At 48.8% G+C, this 22,313-nt stretch overlaps 5 protein-coding genes across 5 annotated transcripts; 2 read left to right on the top strand and 3 right to left on the bottom strand.

Moving 5' to 3' along the window:
* Positions 1–12,336: 12,336 nt before the first annotated feature.
* PtA15_5A79 (uncharacterized protein) lies at positions 12,337–12,582 on the bottom strand (the record flags this gene model as incomplete). Its single annotated transcript, XM_053169599.1, has 1 exon — positions 12,337–12,582. One exon carries the CDS (start codon positions 12,580–12,582, stop codon positions 12,337–12,339), a length of 246 nt encoding a protein of 81 aa, XP_053020064.1.
* A 697-nt stretch (positions 12,583–13,279) lies between these two features.
* Positions 13,280–13,854, top strand: PtA15_5A80 (uncharacterized protein; the record flags this gene model as incomplete). The annotated part of the gene is made up of 3 exons (XM_053169611.1): positions 13,280–13,306; positions 13,433–13,615; positions 13,708–13,854. 3 exons carry the CDS (start codon positions 13,280–13,282, stop codon positions 13,852–13,854), a joined length of 357 nt encoding a protein of 118 aa, XP_053020065.1.
* Positions 13,855–16,852: 2,998 nt separating this feature from the next.
* Positions 16,853–17,093, top strand: PtA15_5A81 (uncharacterized protein; the record flags this gene model as incomplete). Its single annotated transcript, XM_053169622.1, has 2 exons — positions 16,853–17,012; positions 17,065–17,093. The coding sequence occupies 2 exons, from the start codon at positions 16,853–16,855 to the stop codon at positions 17,091–17,093; spliced, it is 189 nt and encodes a 62-aa protein (XP_053020066.1).
* A 791-nt stretch (positions 17,094–17,884) lies between these two features.
* On the bottom strand, positions 17,885–19,716 carry PtA15_5A82 (uncharacterized protein; the record flags this gene model as incomplete). The annotated part of the gene is made up of 4 exons (XM_053169633.1): positions 17,885–18,507; positions 18,862–18,992; positions 19,056–19,162; positions 19,708–19,716. The coding sequence occupies 4 exons, from the start codon at positions 19,714–19,716 to the stop codon at positions 17,885–17,887; spliced, it is 870 nt and encodes a 289-aa protein (XP_053020067.1).
* A 1,057-nt stretch (positions 19,717–20,773) lies between these two features.
* On the bottom strand, positions 20,774–21,862 carry PtA15_5A83 (uncharacterized protein; the record flags this gene model as incomplete). Its single annotated transcript, XM_053169643.1, has 2 exons — positions 20,774–21,429; positions 21,859–21,862. 2 exons carry the CDS (start codon positions 21,860–21,862, stop codon positions 20,774–20,776), a joined length of 660 nt encoding a protein of 219 aa, XP_053020068.1.
* Between the last annotated feature and the right edge of the window lie 451 nt (positions 21,863–22,313).

The following is a 22,313-nucleotide window of genomic DNA, read 5'->3' on the forward strand; positions in this document are numbered from 1 at the left end:
GACCACCACATCCACCCACCATTTGGAGTCTGTCCCCAGACTCCTTCGACGGATGCGCGGCAAAGAGAGAGGGAGGCAAAACCTAAAGAAAAAGTGGAAAGAAGAGGGGTTCCCGCGGGTGGCTCACGACAGTGGCTGGAGTAGAGCTTACAACAACGACGGTAGTAGAATACCCAAGGTGCATACTAAGGAGGGGGACTTACTTTTGGTCAGTAATGCCCCCGCGCGGAAAGTACCGCTTGACCTGATCCGCCGCGAACCGGCGCTTGAGCTCTGTCCCATCCAGCTCGGCGAGGACGTAAGAGCCTCCTTGAACCTGCTGGACGATCCGGTAGGGGCCGTTCCATTTGTGAGCAAACAGCTTCCCCCACTGGACTTCGAGAGATTGATTATAAACGAGGACAAGGTCGCCCGTGGAAAGCGGAGCGCGGAATCGACTAGAGCTCTTGTCCGCCCAGTAACGAACTGATTCGCCGCGCGCTTTCATCATGCGCTTGTACCCAACCGCCCGAGTTTCTTTGCTCCGCTCCAGCTGTTTCGACCGCGCCACCAACAAACCCGCAGTGTCCCGGACCTCTTCCCAGTCAACGCCCAAATAGGACTCTGTTTCCAGATCAATCGGCAGTGCCGCTCGCTGGCCGAAAACAAGCTCGTACGGGGAGTATCCTGTTGTACGCTTAGTCGAGATCCGGTCGGCGAAAAGCACCAGGGGCAGAAATTTTCGGCAATTCTTGCCTGATTCACCGGCTAATTTCACCAACGCCGCCTTGAGTGGCGCGTGCCCACGCTCAACCATGCCCTGGGCCTCCGGATAGTAAGGGGTGGATACACAATGTTGCCCTGGCAGCGCCCAAAGCATCTCCGCAAGCGCCCCGCCAAACTCCAAGCCTCCGTCCGTCGAGTAGGAGCGCGCAAGACCATATCGCATGGTCCAATGCTCGTGCAAAAATGCGGCCAATAGATTGTTGAGAAACTTTGCTTCCACCCAACCCGAAAAGTCGTCGCGCGCGACAATGAGGTACTTGGCCCCTCCGGCTTTGATGTGGACCACGTCCATCGACACTCGTCCAAAAACCGTCTCCTCCCCAGTTGGGTACCGCATCTCCAAAGGCTGCCGGAGATCCCTCTTCTGGCAGGCCTCGCAGCTCTGGCACCAACGCGCGACGTGTTGAGATACATATATGCTTATATTCAGTACATTGTATGCTTCAACCAAACACGGCCAATCTTGTATTTAGTCTACACTAGATTGGCGCCTGGAGTTTGATCCTCAGTGAATCAGAACAACATTTTCTCACTCCCAAAGTGTCACTTGCCTGTCAGCAGTGAACTTTGGTTTTCATCTGTTGTCCCTCACAACAGGTTATGAGACCCATTTGCTCACCCTGCTTGCGACATCAAAATCTCGGTTGCCCTCGATATTGAACTTACTATCATCCTTGGCTTCAATCTCAATCGTCCTCGGAACTCAGAAAGTCGGACTCCCTTGGCCTTGAACTCGTACTCAACAACATGCCTCCTCGATCCATGCAAAATCCAGCAGCTCTCATCGGAAATGTTCCTGTTCTCGATGGAAATTCGGTTGGCTTCCCAGCCTGGCGAACTCGGCTTGAAGAACTTTTTGCAATAGTCGGAGTCCATGATATCGTCGTGGGTAAGCTGCTCCGTCCGGAGACCAACTACAAGGACTCGGCGTCAAAACCGATCGCACAAGGCTCTCAACGACTTTACTACGCGGAGGAGTCCGCCACGGACTGGGATCACCTATCCGAAGTGGCTCGAGCCACCCTGAAGATGACTCTGTCGGTTGATTTGGCGATAAGATTAAAGGAGCTCAAGCCCGTGAGCGTTCTCTTCAAGACAATCTGTGATGGCTACGAAAAGAACACCCGAGCGAGGAGGATGATGCTCGAGGATGCGTTTTGGACTGCTCGTCACGATCCGAACAAACCGATTGCTACCTGGATTGCTCGGATCAAAAACTCAGCCTCCGACCTCAAGTCGGTTAAACTAGCTCTGGCGGATCAGCAGATCTGCGATCGTCTGCTCCGCGGACTGGACGACTCATGGAAGCCAATCCGTGACCACCTTGTTTACTCGCCTGTCGAAATATCCCTTGACAATGCCATTGGATCGCTTGAAGCGCACGAAGTATCAATGAGCGTGTCGTTTGATCACCCTCCGGAGGCGTTTGCATCCCCGGCTGTCACCAGGAAAAAGAAACAAGGTTGCTGGAAATGTCACCAGATAGGTCACCATTCCTCAGCCTGTCCAAATCCTCCAGCCAAGGACAAACAACAGACCCGATTCGAAACTCGTGCCGGTGCGGTGTCGACGGTATCCCTTGGAGGCGGTGGTCCTAGCGGCGAGGAAGATGAAGAAGAGGACGACTTCGATGCGGAAATCGACGTCGTGTGGGGATGAACTCCAAAGTAGAAGACAATTACCTTTGTAGGAACGGCAACTCCGGCTAATCCTGACGGTCAATTCCTCTCTGGCGGCGTTAGGTATACTTATTGTTATGATATCTCCCTGTCTTCCACCGTCAATGGATCTCTGGCCCAATTACTTTAAATTTTTCTTTCTCTTTCTGTCCCCCATAGGAAATATTCTTTAACTTCAACTCAAAGTGGTTTAGATATTTCAATTAGTCTAGTTTTGTTTCAGCAAGGGGGTGTGTTGAGATACATATATGCTTATATTCAGTACATTGTATGCTTCAACCAAACACGGCCAATCTTGTATTTAGTCTACACTAGATTGGCGCCTGGAGTTTGATCCTCAGTGAATCAGAACAACATTTTCTCACTCCCAAAGTGTCACTTGCCTGTCAGCAGTGAACTTTGGTTTTCATCCCTTGTCCCTCACAACACGACGGCCTGCTTCAAAGAAGGCCACCAGAACCGCTCCGCGACCCGTTGGTAAGTTTCCACAACTCTGCGGTGGCCCAAATCTTCGTGCAGCCTGCGGAGAATTGAGTCCTGTTTGTCCGGGATTGTGACTACAATGCGAGGTAGCGGAGAACCTCTCTTCAAAAGGCGCCCTGCTTGCACGAAAAACTCCGCAGCCTTCCGCCGAAGCGCGCGGAACTCCGCCAATTCCATACTGGGAGGGCGGACCAAGGTCGTCAAATAAAGCTCCATCTGTCTCCAAAAGCCTTCTTGATATCCATGATAGTCCACGACCTCGGCAACTGTATAAGAATGCAACGGCTGGACATGCGGAGCGTCCTCATCAAAGTTGGAAGAGGGAGGGTCCGACTTGTCATCCCCTCGTGGACGACGAGATAGACCGTCGGGCATCGTGAAACTTTTACCAGGGCGGTGCACCATGTCAAAGGAAAACAAATGAATGAAAGACACCCAGCGCGTCATTGGGGCATTGGGCAGGCTTGGGGAATTGATCATTTGAATTAAAGATTGGGCGTCGACAAGAAGCTGGAAGTATTGCCCCCAAAGGATCGTCTGCAGCTTCTTCAAGATCCTTGCCACGCCACACAGCTCCAGTTTGGGCTGAGAGTAGCGCGACTCCACCTCGGAGAACAATAGTGAATCATACAAGGCGGGGCGGTCCCGCCCTGCGGAGTCTGCTTGAGTGAGAACAGCGCCAACGGCGTGGAAACTAGAATCAACTGCAAGTTTCAAAATTCCCGCTTTGGGCCCGTAGTTTATCTTTACCAAAACAATATCCCTTCCGACCAAAGCCTTCAGCCTCCCAAACGCCTCCTCGCAATCGGAAGACCAAACAAAGTCCGCATACAACCACCCCTGACCTCCGTTGCATTCCGTGGAGTAGGCCACGAGAGAACCTTGTTCACCTTGCTTCTTGCCATCCTCCGCCCCTCCTTGCAAACGACGTGCCCCACAATCTCGAGAGCCGGAACACAAGCGGCGAGTTTTGCAGCGGAAACCGTCAGTCCCGCCTCCTCAATCCTGAAAAGCACTCGCTCCAGCGTCTCGGCGTATTCCCAGATGAATCTCCGGATTCCAGAGTGCCAACTCAAAACCTCATTGTCGTAGTTGGATGCAGGACCCTTGATTCCGCCATCATCAATGAACACCCCGGCATGCTCCGGGATCTCGTCCTGCAGTACCCACATCATTTGGGCCTGATAGACGGCTACGGAGTTAGTAGCCCCCTGAGGCAAGCGAGTGAGTTGAAATCTGCCGAGCGGAGTGTCAAAAGTGGTCAGCGGACGGGAGATAGGTTCCAATGCGCGCTCATCGTAGCCGCCGAGAATATCTCCAAGGCCATAGCAAGCGCGTCCGGAGAATGATTCGACAAACTCCTCCGTGGCGGGCGGAATGCCCGCATCTTTGACGGTCACTTTGTTCAGCTGCTGGAGATCGTGGACAACGCGGAGCTTCCCGTTGCTCTTAAGGACACAAAAGACCGGACTAGTGTACGACGAGGTTGACTGTTTGTAGAGCCCATTGCGGACCCGCTCTCTCAAAATCCGAGTATACTCGTCCATCTTTGCCGCCGGAATGGGGATCTTCTTTTGCTGCCAAGGTGAGTGTTCGACGACGGGAATGATGTATGGAAGACCATATGAATCTTTTAACAAACCCCGCTCCGATTCATTAAAGGCAATGGCCGCATTCCGCTCCGATAAGACATTCTTGATGAGATTGAGCTCGTCTGGGTATAGCCACCCTTTGGGCCCGAAATTCACCACAGAGAGACGGTCCGCAGTCACCCTTCCCTTGGGAACAAACGGGCCCGCCAGTGATGTGGGAAGCCCTTGATATGGATCACGTGAAAGCGGAGGACGCTGGAGCGGCGGATTAAGTCCCTGGGGCATTGGAACATTGACCGGTTTGATCTTACGTGCGACTGGCTTGTACTTGGATGCGAAAGCCAAGTACTCTCCGCTCCGCCATGCGCTAAGGAGCTCCGCCTGGGATCCAAGACTGAGACCCCGCTGAAGAAGACTCCACGTCCGAAGTTCCGCCAAATCGTTGAAAGGGGCTTTATCTGCATACGAAAAACCAGAGGGTAGGGGGTGGCTCACGACTGTGGCAAATCGTAGGGTTTCGACGTCTTTGGTGGCATCCAGCCCCGGAGGTGCACATTGGGAGGAACTTACTTTGTTTCCCCCAGCCCTCCTCAGAATCCCGAAATCCACCCAACCTCCCTCCGCCTGTATCCAGTTGTGAGCTGGTTGAGATGCTAGTTTAACCTCATCGCAGAGGATCTTTAGTTTACCCTTGTCGTGGAGAATGTGAAGTTTATCCTCATTGCGGAGGGTCTTTGCAGACGACACTAGTTTATCCTCATTGCGGAGGGTCACAGAGGAAGAAACTAAATTATTCTTGTTGTGGAGCATGAAGCCATTATCTTGAGATTAAACGTCTTGAAGAGAAGCCGATGAGGGATGAATGTCCTCTGCAGAGCTTCCATGGTAGGATGAAGGTCTACCTGAAAGCGGAGAAGAAGGCAGAACCGAGGGAACGCTCACGAGTGTGGCACGCGGTAATGTTTTTGATGAAGCGGTAGAATCTACCCGGAGATGCATACTATGGAGGGGACTTACTTTTACACTTTGTGCCCCCGCTGAACACCCATGTTTCAAATTTTCCGCCACGCGAGACCCTCCGCGGACCCGGCGGGTCCGCTTTGCGGAGTCGAGAGAAAAGGTTGTGGAAAGAAGCGGAAACGGAGACTGGAAAACGGCTGAGACTGCATTTTTTGAAGATTTTTGATTTTGCTGATGTTTTTGGATTTTAAATTTTTTATGAGTCGGAATGAGAGATGAAAGCGGAGAAAGAGCTGAATGGAAAACGCAACTGTGGGTCTCTGAGAGTTGAGTTGAATCCGCCGGTAGAGTTTGAGACCCTACATTAAAACTACCAGCAAATGGACCAACTCCTCTCATAAAAAAGAAGGTTCCTCCGCTCCCTCGGGCAACTCCAAGATGCGCCCGCAGTGAGTCAGGACCGCTTTCCGTCCATGCGCCGGAAACTCCCTCTCCCATCGTCCCTTCTCGACGGGACAGAGTGACACTTCAATGTTCCGCCCTTCGGAATCGGGAAGAATGATCCTCTCCCCCGCCGTAGGCGAGAACAAGAGAGTTGCTTCAAAGTCAATCAGGAAGGGTTGGCCTAAGATGAACGGACTTTCCTGCCTGGTGATCCAAAAGTGACACGTTCCAACGATGCTCTTTCCGACTCGGATGGGAACGTCCTCCGCCACTCCAATCAACTCGCAAGCCGGATTATTGATGCCATAGACTGCGGAGCTGAAATTCACCCGCGGAGTAAGATTGAAGCGGTTAGCCATGGAGTCAGAAATGATGTTCAACTGGGACCCAGAGTCAATCAACGGAGACGCCATGTGCTCCCCTGTTCCCACCAGGCACGTGAGCTAGCCCAGCAGACAGGAGTATAAGCTCGGATCTTGCTCCGCCTCCTTGAACTCCTGGCCCTCCGCCAGAGTGCCCGAATGCACCTTCAGCTCCTCGGGTCCCACCTCCACGCGTCGGCGCGAAACCCACTTCTTCATGCCGTCTGAGACTGCTGGGGAGACCAAACATATCTCCGCTACCGTTGTCAAGACCGGAAGATCAAAAATTTTCTTAACAAGACCTTCCACTGCGTCTGGATGGTCTTGAGAGACGCCCCTCTCAAACCAAACCCTGGGTTGAGACCCTGTTGCCTTCGATGGGGTGGCCGGCTTAACCGTGGTTTCCTTGGTCGACGAGAGCTGAGGATCGGGATCATTCATGATTCTGTTGAAGAGCTCTTGCTCCTCAATTGGATCGGATTTGCCAGCTTCACCAGGCGCGGCCGGTGATCTCCTGAGTGGCCGCTTCGCCTGGGAAGGAGGGGCTAGAGGGGCCTTATAAGGTCTAGCCTCCTCGTGCCTCTTCCTTCCGGCCGCATCAGACTCGTAGGCTCCGGAGAAAGAGTGTGATGACACTGCGGGAGGATACCACGGATCCAACGCTCCACAACTTGACTTGAACTCGGGACGAGCTGAAGATCGGAGACCAGGAGACTGTGGGCGGGAAGGAGCTGCTTGACCAGGTTGGAATGAAGCCACCACATGTTGAATAGGACGAGATGGATCAAACGGAATGAGAGCTTCGTTGGGCAAGAAGAAATTGTTCCCCTTCTGCTCCACGAGTCCGGCCTTATCCTTCTGAAGCTCAACGCAGCGGAGAGTCCCATGGTTCTCCTGGTGGCAGTAGTAGCACACCATCGGACCCCGCTCCGCTGATGGAGCGGACTTAGGGTTTCCGCTCTTCATGTATTGCTCGAAGGCCTTGAACATCTTGGTGAGCTCGTCCATAGAAGTTTCGGGCTTCGGGGCGGAGGTTTCCGCAACAGGCCTCCGCTCAGCACCCATCTTCTTCAGGATGTCGTTCGCTTCTTGAAACGGAGAGGCAACCGGAGCAGCCGAATGAGTGTCTTCAAACGTGAGAGAGATCTGTCCCTTCATCACGGTATTGACCGCGGCGCGGAGTACTTTGAACGCCGGAAGCCGGGCCCGATTGTCCGCCGTGACAATTAGAGTGCTTTCCTTGATCATCTGATCCCGGATACGAGCCTGAAAACCGACGGAAAAAGCCTGATAGAACTGTTTCTTCAGCTCCTCCTCCGACTCAATGTGGTTCTTCGAAATCAAATAGGCCTGGGTTGGTTCCCAAGCTTTGCGGAACTCGTGATAATCGGAGACGGAGGAAACTCCGCCCTTTACAACCCATTTGGATACCAAGCTGACGATGTCTCGCTCCGTGAAAAGAGCCGTGTCCACGTCCGTCCAGTAGCTAAGCATTGCCGGCTTAAGCTTCGACCATTCCGAGGTCTTGTACCCATCCAGAGTGGCAAGAATTGTCCGGATCTCTCCGACCTCCACAAAACGGGCGACTTGGCGGGCCATGTCGTAGTTGGAAGCCTCATCCAACTCCGCTGCGAGCTCATAGTCCTCAAGAAATTGCTCGATATTGGACCCGTCGAACTTCAATCCCTCTTGCGGCTTAATTTTATTCATCTTGACGGGCCGCGGGTTCGCCGGAGTTTTGGGCATCTCGGAATGACACTGAAGGAAGAAGCGGACGGACCAATGGGGAGGCTCACGGAGTGGCTATGATGTTTTGATAACATAGAGCTTTGGAGGTGCTACTGAGTTGGAGGGGACTTACTTCTACTTCTCCTGTGCCCCGCTGCTGAACACCTAAGAAAGAAAAAGAACAACCAAAGAAAGAAATCGAGATGAAACGTCTTGATCCTGAAACAAGGACTCGACCAAATCCGCTTGAAGCAGAACAAACAGCGGAAAATCGGACCTCAACAATTGCGGAGCGGGATAGACAAGGTTGCGGAGCGGAAAGTTCCAAACGAAGATCAGCTTAGATTCCGGAAGACTCAGCTAAAGATTGGAGAGGGAAAGGATAAATTGGAACCGCTCGGAGCGCCTCGAAACCACAGTGCGAGACTGTAAATCTTGAGGTCGCTGGTTTGATCCCGGCTCGGGGGACCAAATGAGGGACTCCTGTCCGTGCTAAGCGGCGGCAGTCGTGTGAGGGGAGAAGTGCTGTTTAGGCTGCCCTCGTGGCGGTGGTCCGTAGAGATGAGCGCTGAAAGGAATTGGGATAGCTGTGGTGTTGGGGGTGGTTTTGAGATGTTCGCCGGGGTTTTGGATCCGCGGCGGCGGTTGTTTGTTTTGAGGGAGTCGGGGATTGTGATCTTAAGGAAGAAAGGAAGGGAACTGAGACTTTTGATGAAGCGTGATCGGCGGGCAGAGCCCGAAAGTTTGAACTCTGATGATCTGATCTATAAACTCCGGATGGACCGTATTCTGGGGATCAGAATGCCATGGCCACCCATCATCCAAGTTTGAGCTGAACTTGGACTCCGGGTGACATGTCACATACATTTCATCACATCCTCCGCGCGCTACACGCGCGCACACACAAAACAGCAGAAAGAAACCAACAAAGAAGCGGAGAAAAGAAACAGCACAAAGGAAACTAAAAGAAAACACAGCATGAGGAGACAGAAAGAAAAGAGCCACAGAGAGGGAAGGAAGAAAGAAAAGAAGAGATAGGCGGAACAAACAGAAAAAGGAGAAAACCAGAAATAAACAAGGAAATAAACCCACAGCAGTCGCTGTGTTAGGACCAAGAAAAATGAAGGGTGATGGGGACTGAGAAGGAGAGTAAAGATCGCCATGTGGACCCGGGTACCCGGGGCGTGTCCGGGTACCTGCACTGTTTTTCTCAGATTTTAGACACCCGTACCCGTACACGGCACCCGTGGGCGGGTACCGGCGGTACTTTTCGCGGGTACCGCGGGTACTTTTTTGCTTTTTTTGATCCAAAACATTTAATTTTCATGTATAACTATCGGAGACCATTGCAGACTATTTATGTTGTAGATACTACCATTTACCTTTGTTTTCTACTGTATATATATTCTTGAAAACATGATAAGAAAAAAAAGGAGGTGAAATAAGACTTCCACCTCATTGCCACCGCTCACAGTTTAATTTCTTTTTCTTTTTTTCTCTTCCTTAACCCCCTCCTTCCATTTCTTGATGAGACCAGGCTTGATCAAGTTGTTTTTTGAATAGAATGCCACGGACATACCCCTACTGAGGGAGATTGAGTTGAGACGGTGTCGTTTTTGCGATACATAATTGCGGCCAAAAGAAAAAGCACGCTCCACATCCACTGAAGTGGCTAGATCAACAAGGCATGTCAGATTCCAATGATCGTTCCTTAGTAAAGTGAGAGAAAGAAATCACCTGGGCAGCTTAAGACATCGAGGGCCATTTGAAGAAGGCCACCGTGTGTATTACCGGCACGTTTCTGCTGTATCCACCACTCCAGCCCGTCAATTGGAGATCCGTCGTCCAAAATAAGACCCGAAGCTAGCCAGGAATCAAGCGGATCGTTTGTAGATTGGCCTCGGGCCGCCAGCGCAGCCCCCAACTGAGCAATGTTTCCAGTCTTTGGCTGGAAGGAAATTTGGTTAGTGAGGCCACACAAAGGTTTAAAAATAAACAAATTAAATCACACCTTTGTTCCTTTGGGTGGGTGAGCCGATGGTACATTTGGCGGAGGCTTGTAATAACTGTTGAACATATCTCGGGTGAGTCTAAGAGCTTTGGTGATCCATTCGTCCTCCCATGCCGCAATCTTGAAGTACTCATCTTTGAAAGATGGGTGAAGGACTAACCCATGAAATACAGTTAGTTGTCATGAATTAAGAAAAGTTAGAAAAGGATTCCTTGTAAGCTTACCCATGGCGATTCTAAACAAGGGAGAACAGTCAGTTAGTGTATAGTATTTGTTGGTCAGCTGCAGGCCAACTCGGCAAGCATTTCTGAGTGCAGGCGGGTAATTGTTGTCGCAGCCTTTGATGGCACTGGAAAGGAGGTCAGTAACCTCGTCAATGAAAACAATGATATGGGTTAATCGGGCCGATCCAGGTGTGGATACTTGAAGTGTTTGTTCATAGAACACCTGGAGTATTGACACCAAGTGCTTTGCTAGCTGAATATCGACGGAGTTGATGTGGTATTTTCGATCCAAGCCGTATTTCTTGTCTTTTTGCCAAGCAAGACTGCCGCAAACCGCACGTTCAGTGTTGAGAATTTGGATGATCGGAGGAGAAGAAACCTACATAGCTTTCTCACATCTGACGATGCTCACCAACTGCATATATGTTGAGTTCCACCTTGTGCGAACGTCTTGCACAATGCTATGGGGCTTTGCACATTCCATCTCTCTGCAGAGCTCGACAAACTCCATCTTCGAGTTCGGGGATTTGCGGAGTTTGCGAGCGACCGCGCGAAACTTGAGACACCAAAAGAAAGATCAGATCAAGAGACAAACCAGTTTGATGGTCGTCAAGGTCAAATTACTCACCTTTGCCAGGGTTTTTTTGCATGATGACGAAGTGTACAGATCGGCATCTTCGTCCTCGTCACTCAAGTCGTGAATGTCTTGAAGGCTGAGCTCTGGCTGGAGGTCATCTGAACCTTCAGCATCATATCTGTCCGTAAAGTCTTGGTCATCTCCATCAGGGGAAACATTGCACACATCGTTCTCATATCTAGGCCAACATTTTGTGGATTAATTGATGATCCAACGAGGGTAGATCATATCTATGACTCACCTGCGGATCTGATCCTCAGCATCTTCCAAGTCGGAATCATCTGATGAGGCTGAAGATTCGTCATCATCTTCAGTTTCAGTTGCAGTTGATCGTTTTTTATTAACAGTGCCGAATGGTCGCAAGATCGACTGGGCAATCAGGTTGAGGATGTGTGCATAGCACCTAATCCAATGCTGATCGCCCTTAAAACGAGCCCACTTGAAGTTTTTCATCTCGGAAACCATTGCCGCGTTGTTGGAGGCATTGTCAGTGACAATGCCACAAATCTGGAATAAATAATGAACAATCTTCAGTGTTTAACATATCAGAAAGTAAACGAAAGACCCACCTTGTCCTGAATGCCAAACTTCTCAACAACTGCTCGGACGGTGTTGGCTAGATATTCTCCGGTATGACTTTTAGCGAGTTGAATAAAATCCAGAGGCACGGCCTCAAGATTGAGAACTCCGGTGTTGAGCTCAACCAATCGATAAAGGACGACACCAAGGATATTGAATCCATTTGGTGACTGCCATGCGTCAGCCCCGAGATACATTGATCCAGTGTGTTTCTTTAACTCGTCCCGGTAGCTATCTTGAACGGCGGTGTAGAGGATGTGTATCATTCGGGAGATTACCTTATCGGAAGGAAGGTGTTTGATAACCGTGGGATGGAGAATCCTCTTGAGGGACTCGTCGGCCAATGCCGAAAATGGGCGGGCGGCTTCGGCGCACCAGATGGCACACAGCTGTGTTACCTACACAAGTGGGGATTGAGAGAGAGATTAATAATTATCAAAAAAAAGTCAAAGAGATCGTTACTTACCTCTTGGGGATCAATATCTCCTGTTCCACTCACTCCTAAACATGCCAGCTTGCGGTTGGAAGTCGAATCGCGTTCTTTGACCAGACATGCCGCTGCATGTTTTAAGAGGTTGCTGCAGGAAGAGTCACTTGTCGGCCGGTTGATTCTGGTCCCACATCTGATTGAAAAAAGAATCAGCAAGTCAAAGGCAGAGAAAAATCATAACCAAACGGGAAGCTTACATCTTGCACGGGTAGGCGATCATCCGACGCCCCTTTCTATCGAGCTGTTTTGATAGCTCTGGTTTAAGGTAGCTGCTGTAGGCTGTACTGACAGCATTTGCGGCTGTTTTCTGTGCTCGAGCTGGAAGATTAAAACTTTGAGCAATAAGAATATCGGCAAGATTTTACCAGGAAAACCAATGGATTCAAACATGATGGGACTTACCTAGTTCCTCCATGTCAGTGAGTTCGCGAGGGCCTGATGTATTAGGCTGGCTGGTGCTAGGGGTTTCGGGCTGGGTGAGACTGGTGTTTTCGTTGATCACAACGATCCGATCAGAGTCTTGATCATCCAAAGGTGGTGGTCCGTTGTTGCTTCGGCGGTCGACCGCAATTGAACGTGACGGAGACTTTTGTCGAGTTCGCTTTGGATTTCGAGGTGTTTGATTCATGGCTGATGGGGGTTGGTGGAGCCTGCGGGAGTCGGAGTGCGGGATTGATATCAAGATATGGCGGATATGATTTGATGATATGGTGTACCCGCACCCCCTACTCTATCTAGTTTGATGCGGCACAGTTGTACAGAGGTATCGTGTCCCTGCGGCATACACTGTGAGTACCCGGGTACCTGGAGGATCCGCCGGCCGCGGGTATTGTTGGCGGGTATCCGGGTGCCATGAAGACCCGCCTGGCGCGGGTATTTTTGGCGGGTATCCGGGTACCTTGTGCTTTTTTGCCAGAAATCCCGCACCACCCGCGGGCGGGTACCCGACACTAGGCCGCGGGTACCCGCGCACGGGTGCCAGGTACCCGCCCGCGGGTCCTGACGGCGATCTTTAATGATACCCCAGCCCAAAGTCTCCCAAAGTGGACCTTTCCTGCCCCTCCATCCCACGCACCGCCATCTCCTCCCTCAAACCACCGCCCGCCTGCCTACACCAATCCCACCCAACGGTCATCAAATTGTCTGACGTACACCGGTGCACAACCACCATCATGGCCAGGCCCAACAAAACAACCACCTACCCCCTCCCGTCTTTGTTTGTCCTAAGTTTTTCTTCCATTTCCATGCTCTTTGTTATCTATCATCCATCTCCGCCAGCCCCCCGCCGCTGACATTATTTTTTTCGTCCAATATAATTCCTCATAATGGTGCGCTCCAAATACCACATCCAGGTTCGCCGGCTCAGTTGGTGTAACTCGGCGCTCATTCGCGCCTACCATCACCTTTCACCGCACATCGGCATGGCTATCAAGCAGTGGGCTAAGGCCCGAGGGTCCTGAGACCCCTCCGGAAGCCAGGGGCCCATCTCCGACTCCTCATCACCTATCTCGAAGTCATCAACCATCTCACTAACCTCCAAAATCCCGACTACATCCGAGCCCATCCACACCTCATCCGCGTCAAGAATTCAGTCCAAGGAATCCACAGCAGCAGCAGAGCCCACTGAGCTGCTCAACATCAACACCACCTTCGTCCCCGGAGTACCACTTGACTCAACACCACTCCGCACACGGCCTCGGGCGCACTGAACCATCTAGTGGGCAAGCTCCTCCTTGGCATCTTCAAGTTCTAGGACCGCTTCAACTTTGACTCCCTAATCATTTCCGTCCGCGACGGACGCCCGCTTCGGAGACCGAGCTCTTTGCCCGCCGTCCAAGGCAAGCAAGACACGGGGATCGACTGGCTGCTTGCCAGGGTCAAGGGCGACCTGTCCGACTAGTCCCGTGGAGACAGAGATCCGACGCACGGTGCTGGTGATCCGGGAGCTGCGTCGGCGCCACCGTCTGGACTGCCACATCAGCATCAACACTTTCCGCACGGCAAAGGCCGAAGCAGCCGTCGCAGCAGGCGCGAAAATTGTTAACGATGTCTCCGGCGCGGAAGCCGACAAAGCCATGCTCCCAACGGTCGCCCGCTTGGACGTGCCCTACGTGCTGATGCACATGCGCGGAAAACCTTGCCTGTCCAGCATTTATTGGCTCGCTCTGTTGCATTTGGAAAAGTGAAAACGTCTTCCAAAAAAAATAAGTGAAGCTTTTCAAGACGTTAATCCAAATGCAACTTTTGAACCGCTTTGAAATTATGACATGTAGATTCCTTCTTTCCATCACCATCTTCACCACCATCATCACCATTTTTCTTTTTCATCTAACTGATGACTTTGAATCAGGCTGTAAAATTGTTTTGTTGTTTTCAGTGTGGCCAGGAAGATGAACGATTCAGTGACGCAGAAGCCAAAAATTTTAGCACATTTACAGAGATGGGCAGCGGTGTTAGGAAGACACATTTGATTATAACGGCGGGCTGTTGTCGGCCCTTGTATCTGAGCAGTCGGACTCATCTGATGTCCATTGTGAACTGCACCCCGGACTCGTTCTTGGATGGAGGGATCTCCTTGACGTTAGGGGATGCGGTGCGGAACTCGCTAGAGCACGGTGTCTGCAGGGGCCGACGTCCTGGACATGGGGGGAATTTCCATCCGACTGGCCGCGACAGAGGTCTTGGTGAACACAGAGATCCAAAGGACAGTGCCGGTGATCTGGGAGCTGTGTCGGCGCCACCGTCCGGACATTGTTTTTATAGTATTTTCCAATTTTAGTTCTGTTGTTGTGCTGCATCACAGTGCATCATACACTTGTTTTCTTGTAAGTTGTTTTGAAAATTTAATATGCTTAATTTTGCTGATTTTTTACACCGCATGTAAAATTGAATATTGGGTGGTGGAATTGATATTTTCGCATGATATTGATTTTACATTGATGTACAGAATTGTGTAAATCTCAAGAGTTTTGGGTGTGTCTGCAGTTTTACATTGCATGATTTTTGCATGGTACGTAGGATGTAAAAAATAGACTGTAAAATTGCAGGGTGGAAAAGTACCCCTGTGATTTTACACAGTGGCTTTTACATTGGGTTGTTTTACATGCTGTGATATTTGTGTAACCAAATGTAAAATTCATGAAATTGCACCAATTATTGAATTTTACATGCTATGCATTTTACATGGTTGATACAATGTAAAACATAGCATGTAAAATTCAACATCCCCGTTTATAATTGGGCCCTCAGAGGTGATTGAAGTTCACAAAGTCTCCGGTGGACAGTACAAGATTTCCACCTCTGAAGGAGGGACTTCATGAGAAATGGCAGGCAAGATTGATTGTTGGCAAAATGATGTACAAAGGCTTCTTGTGTTTTTGTCCAAGTAATCACATAACAAATGAAAAAACAAGAGCGGTGTTGGCAAGAGACGCCAGCTTTATTTCTATAGCTACACCGTTATGCACCTGTCAGCCACACGCTCGGCGGTGACATTGATTGAAGTCTGATATTTGCACAACAAAAATGTGTCATCAGAAATGGTGAGGATCAATGAATCAGTTTGGAACAAGGACTAAGTCATCAAAGCAATTTCAAGAGGATTGTGCAAGACTGATCATGCTCACCTCCTGCAGAATTAAGGTATACAAAATCACAGGGAAGAGTCGATTCTTGATTAAGCAACCCGCCGCCGATTAAATTTCAAGAGATTTTGCATACAAAAATATTGTACTCACGTCCTTGAATTCAAACCCATACTTCTCGCAGCAGTAGTTATTGTCCGCGTCAGTGCCGAGGCAGTTGTAATTCCCTTGTCCCTCGTCGTGTGCGGGAACAACTGGTTTTTCCAGATTCAACGCATGTGATTCCAAGAAAAAAGAATGGGTACGTATTTCACTGTCCATGCTCATGAAAAGTTTCAAAGAGGAACCCAACACTTACAGTAATATAATTTGGGGACAACTATAGGATGTTTTGCCGTGGGTATTGTGGTCACGACGACTTGTCCGCATGCTGGGACGCCATGATATATTTCCAGGTCATTTTTTGATTGAGCTGGACATCTGAATTTTGCTTCCGCTTTTGAGAGCTGGCAAACCAGGACCATGGGGATAACTATGACTGATGATGTTGAAAAGTGCATTGTGCGGTTGAGGAAAGGGGATCGAAAAGTTTTCGGCAAAAAAAAACAGGAGAACTATAATAAGCAAAGGATGTGTGTCTAGATGCAAAGGCTAATCTTCAATTTGTAAGCTATTGATGATTGAGTGCGCTGGTGTAGGTTGAGGGGTGGAGTGATGGGCGAGTCATCTCTGTAACAGTCTACTGGCTGTCTGGTCAAGTGGTCTGTATTTTGCAGCTTGGCCGCAAAAGCAGCTTGCGTTGCCAACCATTTCTAACCCTTGATGTTGGCCCAATAAATTCTTGTCGGCCATAGCTGCCGAATACAGCTGGTATCCTCAACTCTCCTTCTTTCCCTCTTCATAGGTATGTACATAAGTATGTACATGTCTGCGGTGTTCTCTCTTACTGTTCACTAGGTCACGGTACAAGGCGCCAGCGTACTGATTCGCCACAATACGCTAGACACCCGTACCTACTAGGCTACAGATACATACATACATACATAACGCACCCCAAAATCATGTGCCATGGCACCAGCGGTGAACTACTTGGTAACGGTGACCCTGTGACGCCGGTCGCCAACTCCTCATTGGCGCCAGTGGGGACAGCTTGGCCATTGGCCGATTTGGGCGTCATAGTAGCGACCAGGCCAAATTTGGTGCCCTCGGACCAACAAACCGACAACAAAGGGCCAGGGATTATGTAAGCTCGGGTGGCTAAGCTCGATCCAACCAGCATCGGCCCTATAGGCTTCAGCATCGAGAAAACGAACGATGGCCCTGTTGACCAATCTACCAGCTGAGCTGCTCAAGAAGATCATTGACTACATCCTGGAAGAAGGGCCCTTCGTGAAGGACTATGGGTGGTACGGCCATGAGCGGAAGCAAGATATTCGTTTCAAGGCAAAATACCTACCCCCCCCCCCCCCCTGCCGTAAGCTCCGCCTCTGCCCCAAAATATGAGAACAATGCTGACTTGCTCACAGGAGCGACAACCCTCCTGGCCAGAGGGTGAGCCATCTTTCCTAGGTGCTCAACAGCCTGACTCACATGAACCGTACCCCATTGCTTGCAGGTCTGCCATATATATCCAATCCGATACTACCCCTTTGTTCGGTCAACCGCGCCTTCGGAAAATACGCCCAGCAGGCGCTGTTCACCCATGTCACCTTAGAGGACCAATGGCAGGCCAGTCTATTCTATCAGGCACTCCACCTGACTGGTCCCTATAAACCTTCCCCGAAGCATACATCGCGCGCGAGCGAGAAGCCTCCTTGAAGGGTGAAATGCGGGTATTTCTACAGCATGCCGAACATGCGAGAGATGGCCGACATATCCCCGCTTCTGCTCCTCAAGTTCGCAACTCACCCACTCACCCTTTCATTTATAAGACCCTTACAAAAAGACTTACACAAAAATAAAGGGTCATACAACCCACTGAATTATTTCTCACTAACCACACGTCCACTCATCGTTTCGGTCCTGTTGAAACAAGCTCTCAACAACTTTGCTTCGGTCCTTTCGAAACAACCCAATGCCACTCGTTGAGTAAGTTTCTGCATATTGGTGCCCGATTTCTCCATCAGGACTTTTTTCCAGTTTTTTTTTTTCTTGTTCAGGTTCGTTTGGCCTCACGTGTATGATTTGATGTTATAGATTTAATTCTTATGTATAGCTTAATCTAACATGTGAAATGTAATAAATCAGATAATACATGTGAACATCTTTGAGAAGATACAGCTGATTGCAAGATGGGAGGAAAGTGAGAGGTTGTTCAACAAGAAAACACAATGATTATGCCTTTTACTATGCAGCTTCATCTGGCCCATTGTCCGCGTTCTCGACATTTTCTTGACCTGACCCATTTTCCCCATTGTCAACATCTTCGCGACGTTCTTTGATTTCATTTTCTTCACCCTCTTCGATTTCATTTTCTCGATCCTCAGCTCCCTCTGGGTCGACTTCGTTCTCCTGAAAAGTCAAGTTTTCCAAGGCATCGTTAATGCCCCCAAGATTTTCTCTTGTAAGTTGATCCTTAATGGAACCAATCGACTCAAACCAAGTGTGATTGGCCTTTGTGTGCCGGGTGCGAGTCTTAATCCAGAGTGTTTCAACGTCCGGCATCCAGGAGACCATTAGCTTCTTGTGTTTGTGCAAATGCGACTTGAGTTCTGAATGAAGCATGCGCAATTTTGCCTTCATTGGAAAAGTCGGCAGTATTGCGGCAAAGCGATTGTTCAAATCAAGTGGTTCTTCGTACTCGGATTCAATCGAGGCAAGAGTCGACATTACCAAGTTCCAATAATCGGTAGCCCAGCTAATCATTCGGTCGAGTTCTTGAGTGAGCAGGGCAATTTCTTCTTCTACTCGATCAAGGAACAAGACTGACTTGATCCCCTTTCTAACAAGAGGATCAAGAGCCCATGGGGCTCGAGCATGGTAAAAGTGGCCGTCAGTCCAGAGGGGGTTGTCCAAGTCCATGGCGAGAAACTCTGAGAACGAAAGGTCCTGATTCTCGGGAAGTAACAGGTCCGGCGGACGAAACGCAGTGAGATATTGCCTTCGACACTGGTTGAAGTTCTTGATTGCCTTTTCCACGGGACCTTTGCGACGTTTGATAGCCGCTAGAATCTTTTCCTTCAAACGAGTACCCGCAATGTTTCCAGGCTGGGCCGTCAGGAGAGGCTGCCTCTCAGCTTGAACTTCGATTGCCTGAGCATAAAGCTCCGATTTAGCCTTCCACAATAAAGTCAACATTCCTATTTCGCTCGTTTGATCTGCACAAAGCTCGTTGTAATCCTTGCCGAGTGAGAGAGCTAGTTTGCGCTGGGCTTCCTCTCGCTTCGCTATACCATCCAGGACTTCGTCAAGTTTGGCTAAAGTGGCTGGCAATTCACCATGTAGAAGGCGATGCCTGTAAAAATGTCAAGAATGTCAGACAATCTAAATTGGAACCAATATAATCTGATTCACTTACTTTAACGAGCTTATAACCTCTTCATTCTCAAAAAACTCGGCCAAAAGCTTTTTTGAAGCTTCTTTGATGTCTTCCTGCTCAAGCCCCACACGCACCTGATCTTCCCACTGCAAACGGAAAAATAAAATGGTGTAACATCCATTGCCGATCGGATTTTGCATCTGAAGTAATTCAGTCAACACTTCCTTCTTGGTATCGCGGCGGGCAAGTGCCTGATCGAACTTGCACAAAAGCCACGCAGCTTATGTTCCAAGAATCAGTCAAATATTCAACAAGTTAGTTGGAAAGAAACTTGAAAGACTCACCTAGTTCGGCAATACTCTGCTGATTGCGGTATTTGCACTTATGGTCAAGTGTTCCCAGTCAATTGTTCCTTGACGCGTACCTCAGGGGACCAACCTGTGGTGAAAGAGACGACCAAAGCCGCTCATTTGACTCGCCATCTGATAATCCCCACCCCTTTTGATATTGGGGGTTGTATTTGAGCTGGCACGGCCATTCGTGAACGTAAGCGTGGAAAACAGAGGTTCCAAATGAAAGTCGTTTGCGCGATTCTGGGAAGATGTGACGCTATCCCTCAGAAGGAGAAGAAAGTATGAGAATAGAATTGAGATGGGAAAAAAATCTAAATAAATAAAAAAGAATTACTTACCAAGTTCATGTACTTATCTAATGAACACCCAAGATCATATAATACACCTACGGGTCTCTTGGGACCGATGTTGTCCAACAACCGTTTGATTATAGCCAATGGAAGAGCACGATTCTCGCCGGTCCCATGGATGTTTGCTAGATACACCACCGAGTCGTGACAACAGCAAGAGCCCATGAGTCCGGTGTCGTCACAAGATTTCCAGGTGGTTTCATTTCGGTTATTGTTCCCCGCTTTGTGGCTATCTGCACATTTGTCGGACTAAGTCACAAAAATGATCAGGCTAGAAAATCAAAAGTTAAAATAAAAAATATCTAGACCTACTTTTTTGCGCACTTTGTGTACCCTTTCTTGGGTGGCGATATAAGTTTTGACACCTTCCAGATTGCTTGGCTGAACAAACATGTCGGGGGTAATCAGGGGAACTGCATTTCTTGCAGCCAGTTTTTGATGTCAATGTTGAAAGTTACCGTCGACCAAAATAATCAACTTGTTGTTTACGGATTCAATTCAATCAATGCCTGTATTTGAGCTGGGTCCAAAGCAAGCCGGACATGTCCCCGAGGCCAATTTCTGAGTATTCGTGAGATTCAAAGTTTTTTGTATAACGTCGACGTTCATATCGAGTAGTTTCCGGTAAACCAAGATTGAAGAGGATAGGCATTGCGTGAGATCTCTCCCCTGTGTTATAATAATCAGCTCTTATGTTTTTACACCGTCAAGACATCTAATTTACTCACTGCTGTATTATTTTTATTCCAGAGCACTTGGGATCGCTCTTCGCTGAAGATCCTTTGAGTTTCAGTGAAAGGCTGCATGCGGACGTTCGAGTGCTGCCAAGAATAGTAGTGGTAGGTCAGGAAGCGCATTGAGAACCCTGTCGTTGGATTTACTGGAGAGCTGGCGAGAAATCCAGTTGCAAGTAGCTGCACTGAACGCGGCATGCAGGGGCAAAAAGCATACTTCATCCGTTGCTGTCCTGAAAGAATTGAAGAGACAAGACATTGAAAAAGAGTTTATTTACTTGAGCTTCAATAAAATTATTAGCAAACAGAATTGATATGAACTACTGACCTGTATTATCAACAAGATCAACAAACTGGTTGAATCGCGGAGTGTCATCGTTGCACTTGCAGAATTTGGAGGTAAACGAATCAAAAGAGCAAGTCGCCGTCCAGTTCCGGGTTTTTTCTTTGAGCCACAGGTATGATGAGAACAACTTTGACATGCATTGATCCCAGTGATTGACTCGAGAATGATGAAAATTGTTTCGGTCGTGTTCGCGGATCGCAGCAGTGATTGTAGGATCAAGACGGAGGCCTCCAAATGGTTTGGGGACGGTGCTGGGAGCGATCACATCCCACGGTATTGAATCCCAAACGGAATTGAGGTCAGGAGAAGCCATGGAATCCCCAGAAGGCCCTTCGAGCTGAGAATCATCCTGCTCGACATCGCCGTACGGCCTGAAATTGGCGAGATTTGTCGATTTTGGCAAGATGGCTGGTGGTCGAAAATTCCCGGTTTTCAACGATTCAATTGTTTGGCGGGATAGAAGGTCGCGATCCTTGTGTCGAAGCCTTTTCTTCCTCTCCCGAACCGTTTCGTGTTTGAAGGGATTTAACTTGGCGGTCCGCACCGTCTTGAGTTGAAAGATCCTAATGTTCTTATTGGTGGTTTTGCTTCGGAAATGCAGTAAAATAAGCTCGAGCCAAATATGTAAATCTATGTAAATGTATACATGCAAACTATATAATTGGATATGTAGTGCATAGGCCATATTCAGCACACCGGTGATTCAGTACCGGTGCAAATGAGCAGATCAATTCACAATGTCAGGTGTTTGAGTACCACGCCAAGGACATCCAGTCAGAAAGAGGCAAAATCAGATGTGCTCTTTCATATTCTGAAATAAAAATTCTGGCATGGATCATTTATTGGATTTTTTGAAGCATTAAAGTGCTGGTGGAGCTGATAGTTAATGGCAGGAAAAAGAGTGCAGAGTATGTACAGTTTGTTAAAGTTAATATTTACGGGTGATCAGTAATAAGATGCAGAGTACAATTTCAAGTTTGATAATTGTGATTATGAAATTAATATCACAAGAGTTGTTTCTTTTTTGGAAGTTATTTCAACTCAAGCAGAAAAAAGTACTCATGACTGCTGAAGAGTACTATTTAGCCAGTTGGAGTACATGAAATCCATTTGTAAAAAATAATAATAATAAGCTTCTTTGGAGTATCATGAGGGCAGGCATGATTTTGTTTTTAATCATGTGAAGATGTTGCATGTATTCCAATTAGCTGGTGGCCATTGGTGGTGTGCTCAGATTTCAAAGACTTGGTTTTCATCAATGACCACTAGCTAGTTGGAATGCATGCAACATCCTTACATGGTTACAAAACACTTAATGTGCCCTCATCCTTTGTTGTTGTTTTTTGGAGCTCAGGGTTTTTTTTTCAAAATATGTTTCACATATCTCAATGTGCTGTTGAGCCTTGGTTCATATTATATGTGTTCAGATTACACAAAAGTATTTTTCATCAATGGCCACTACTCTTACCAATTGACATGCAGCATCCATGATGGTTACAAAACATTGATTTTTT

This window comes from Puccinia triticina, chromosome 5A (genome assembly GCF_026914185.1).
Source record: "Puccinia triticina chromosome 5A, complete sequence".
Classification (NCBI taxonomy): Eukaryota; Fungi; Basidiomycota; class Pucciniomycetes; order Pucciniales; family Pucciniaceae; genus Puccinia; species Puccinia triticina.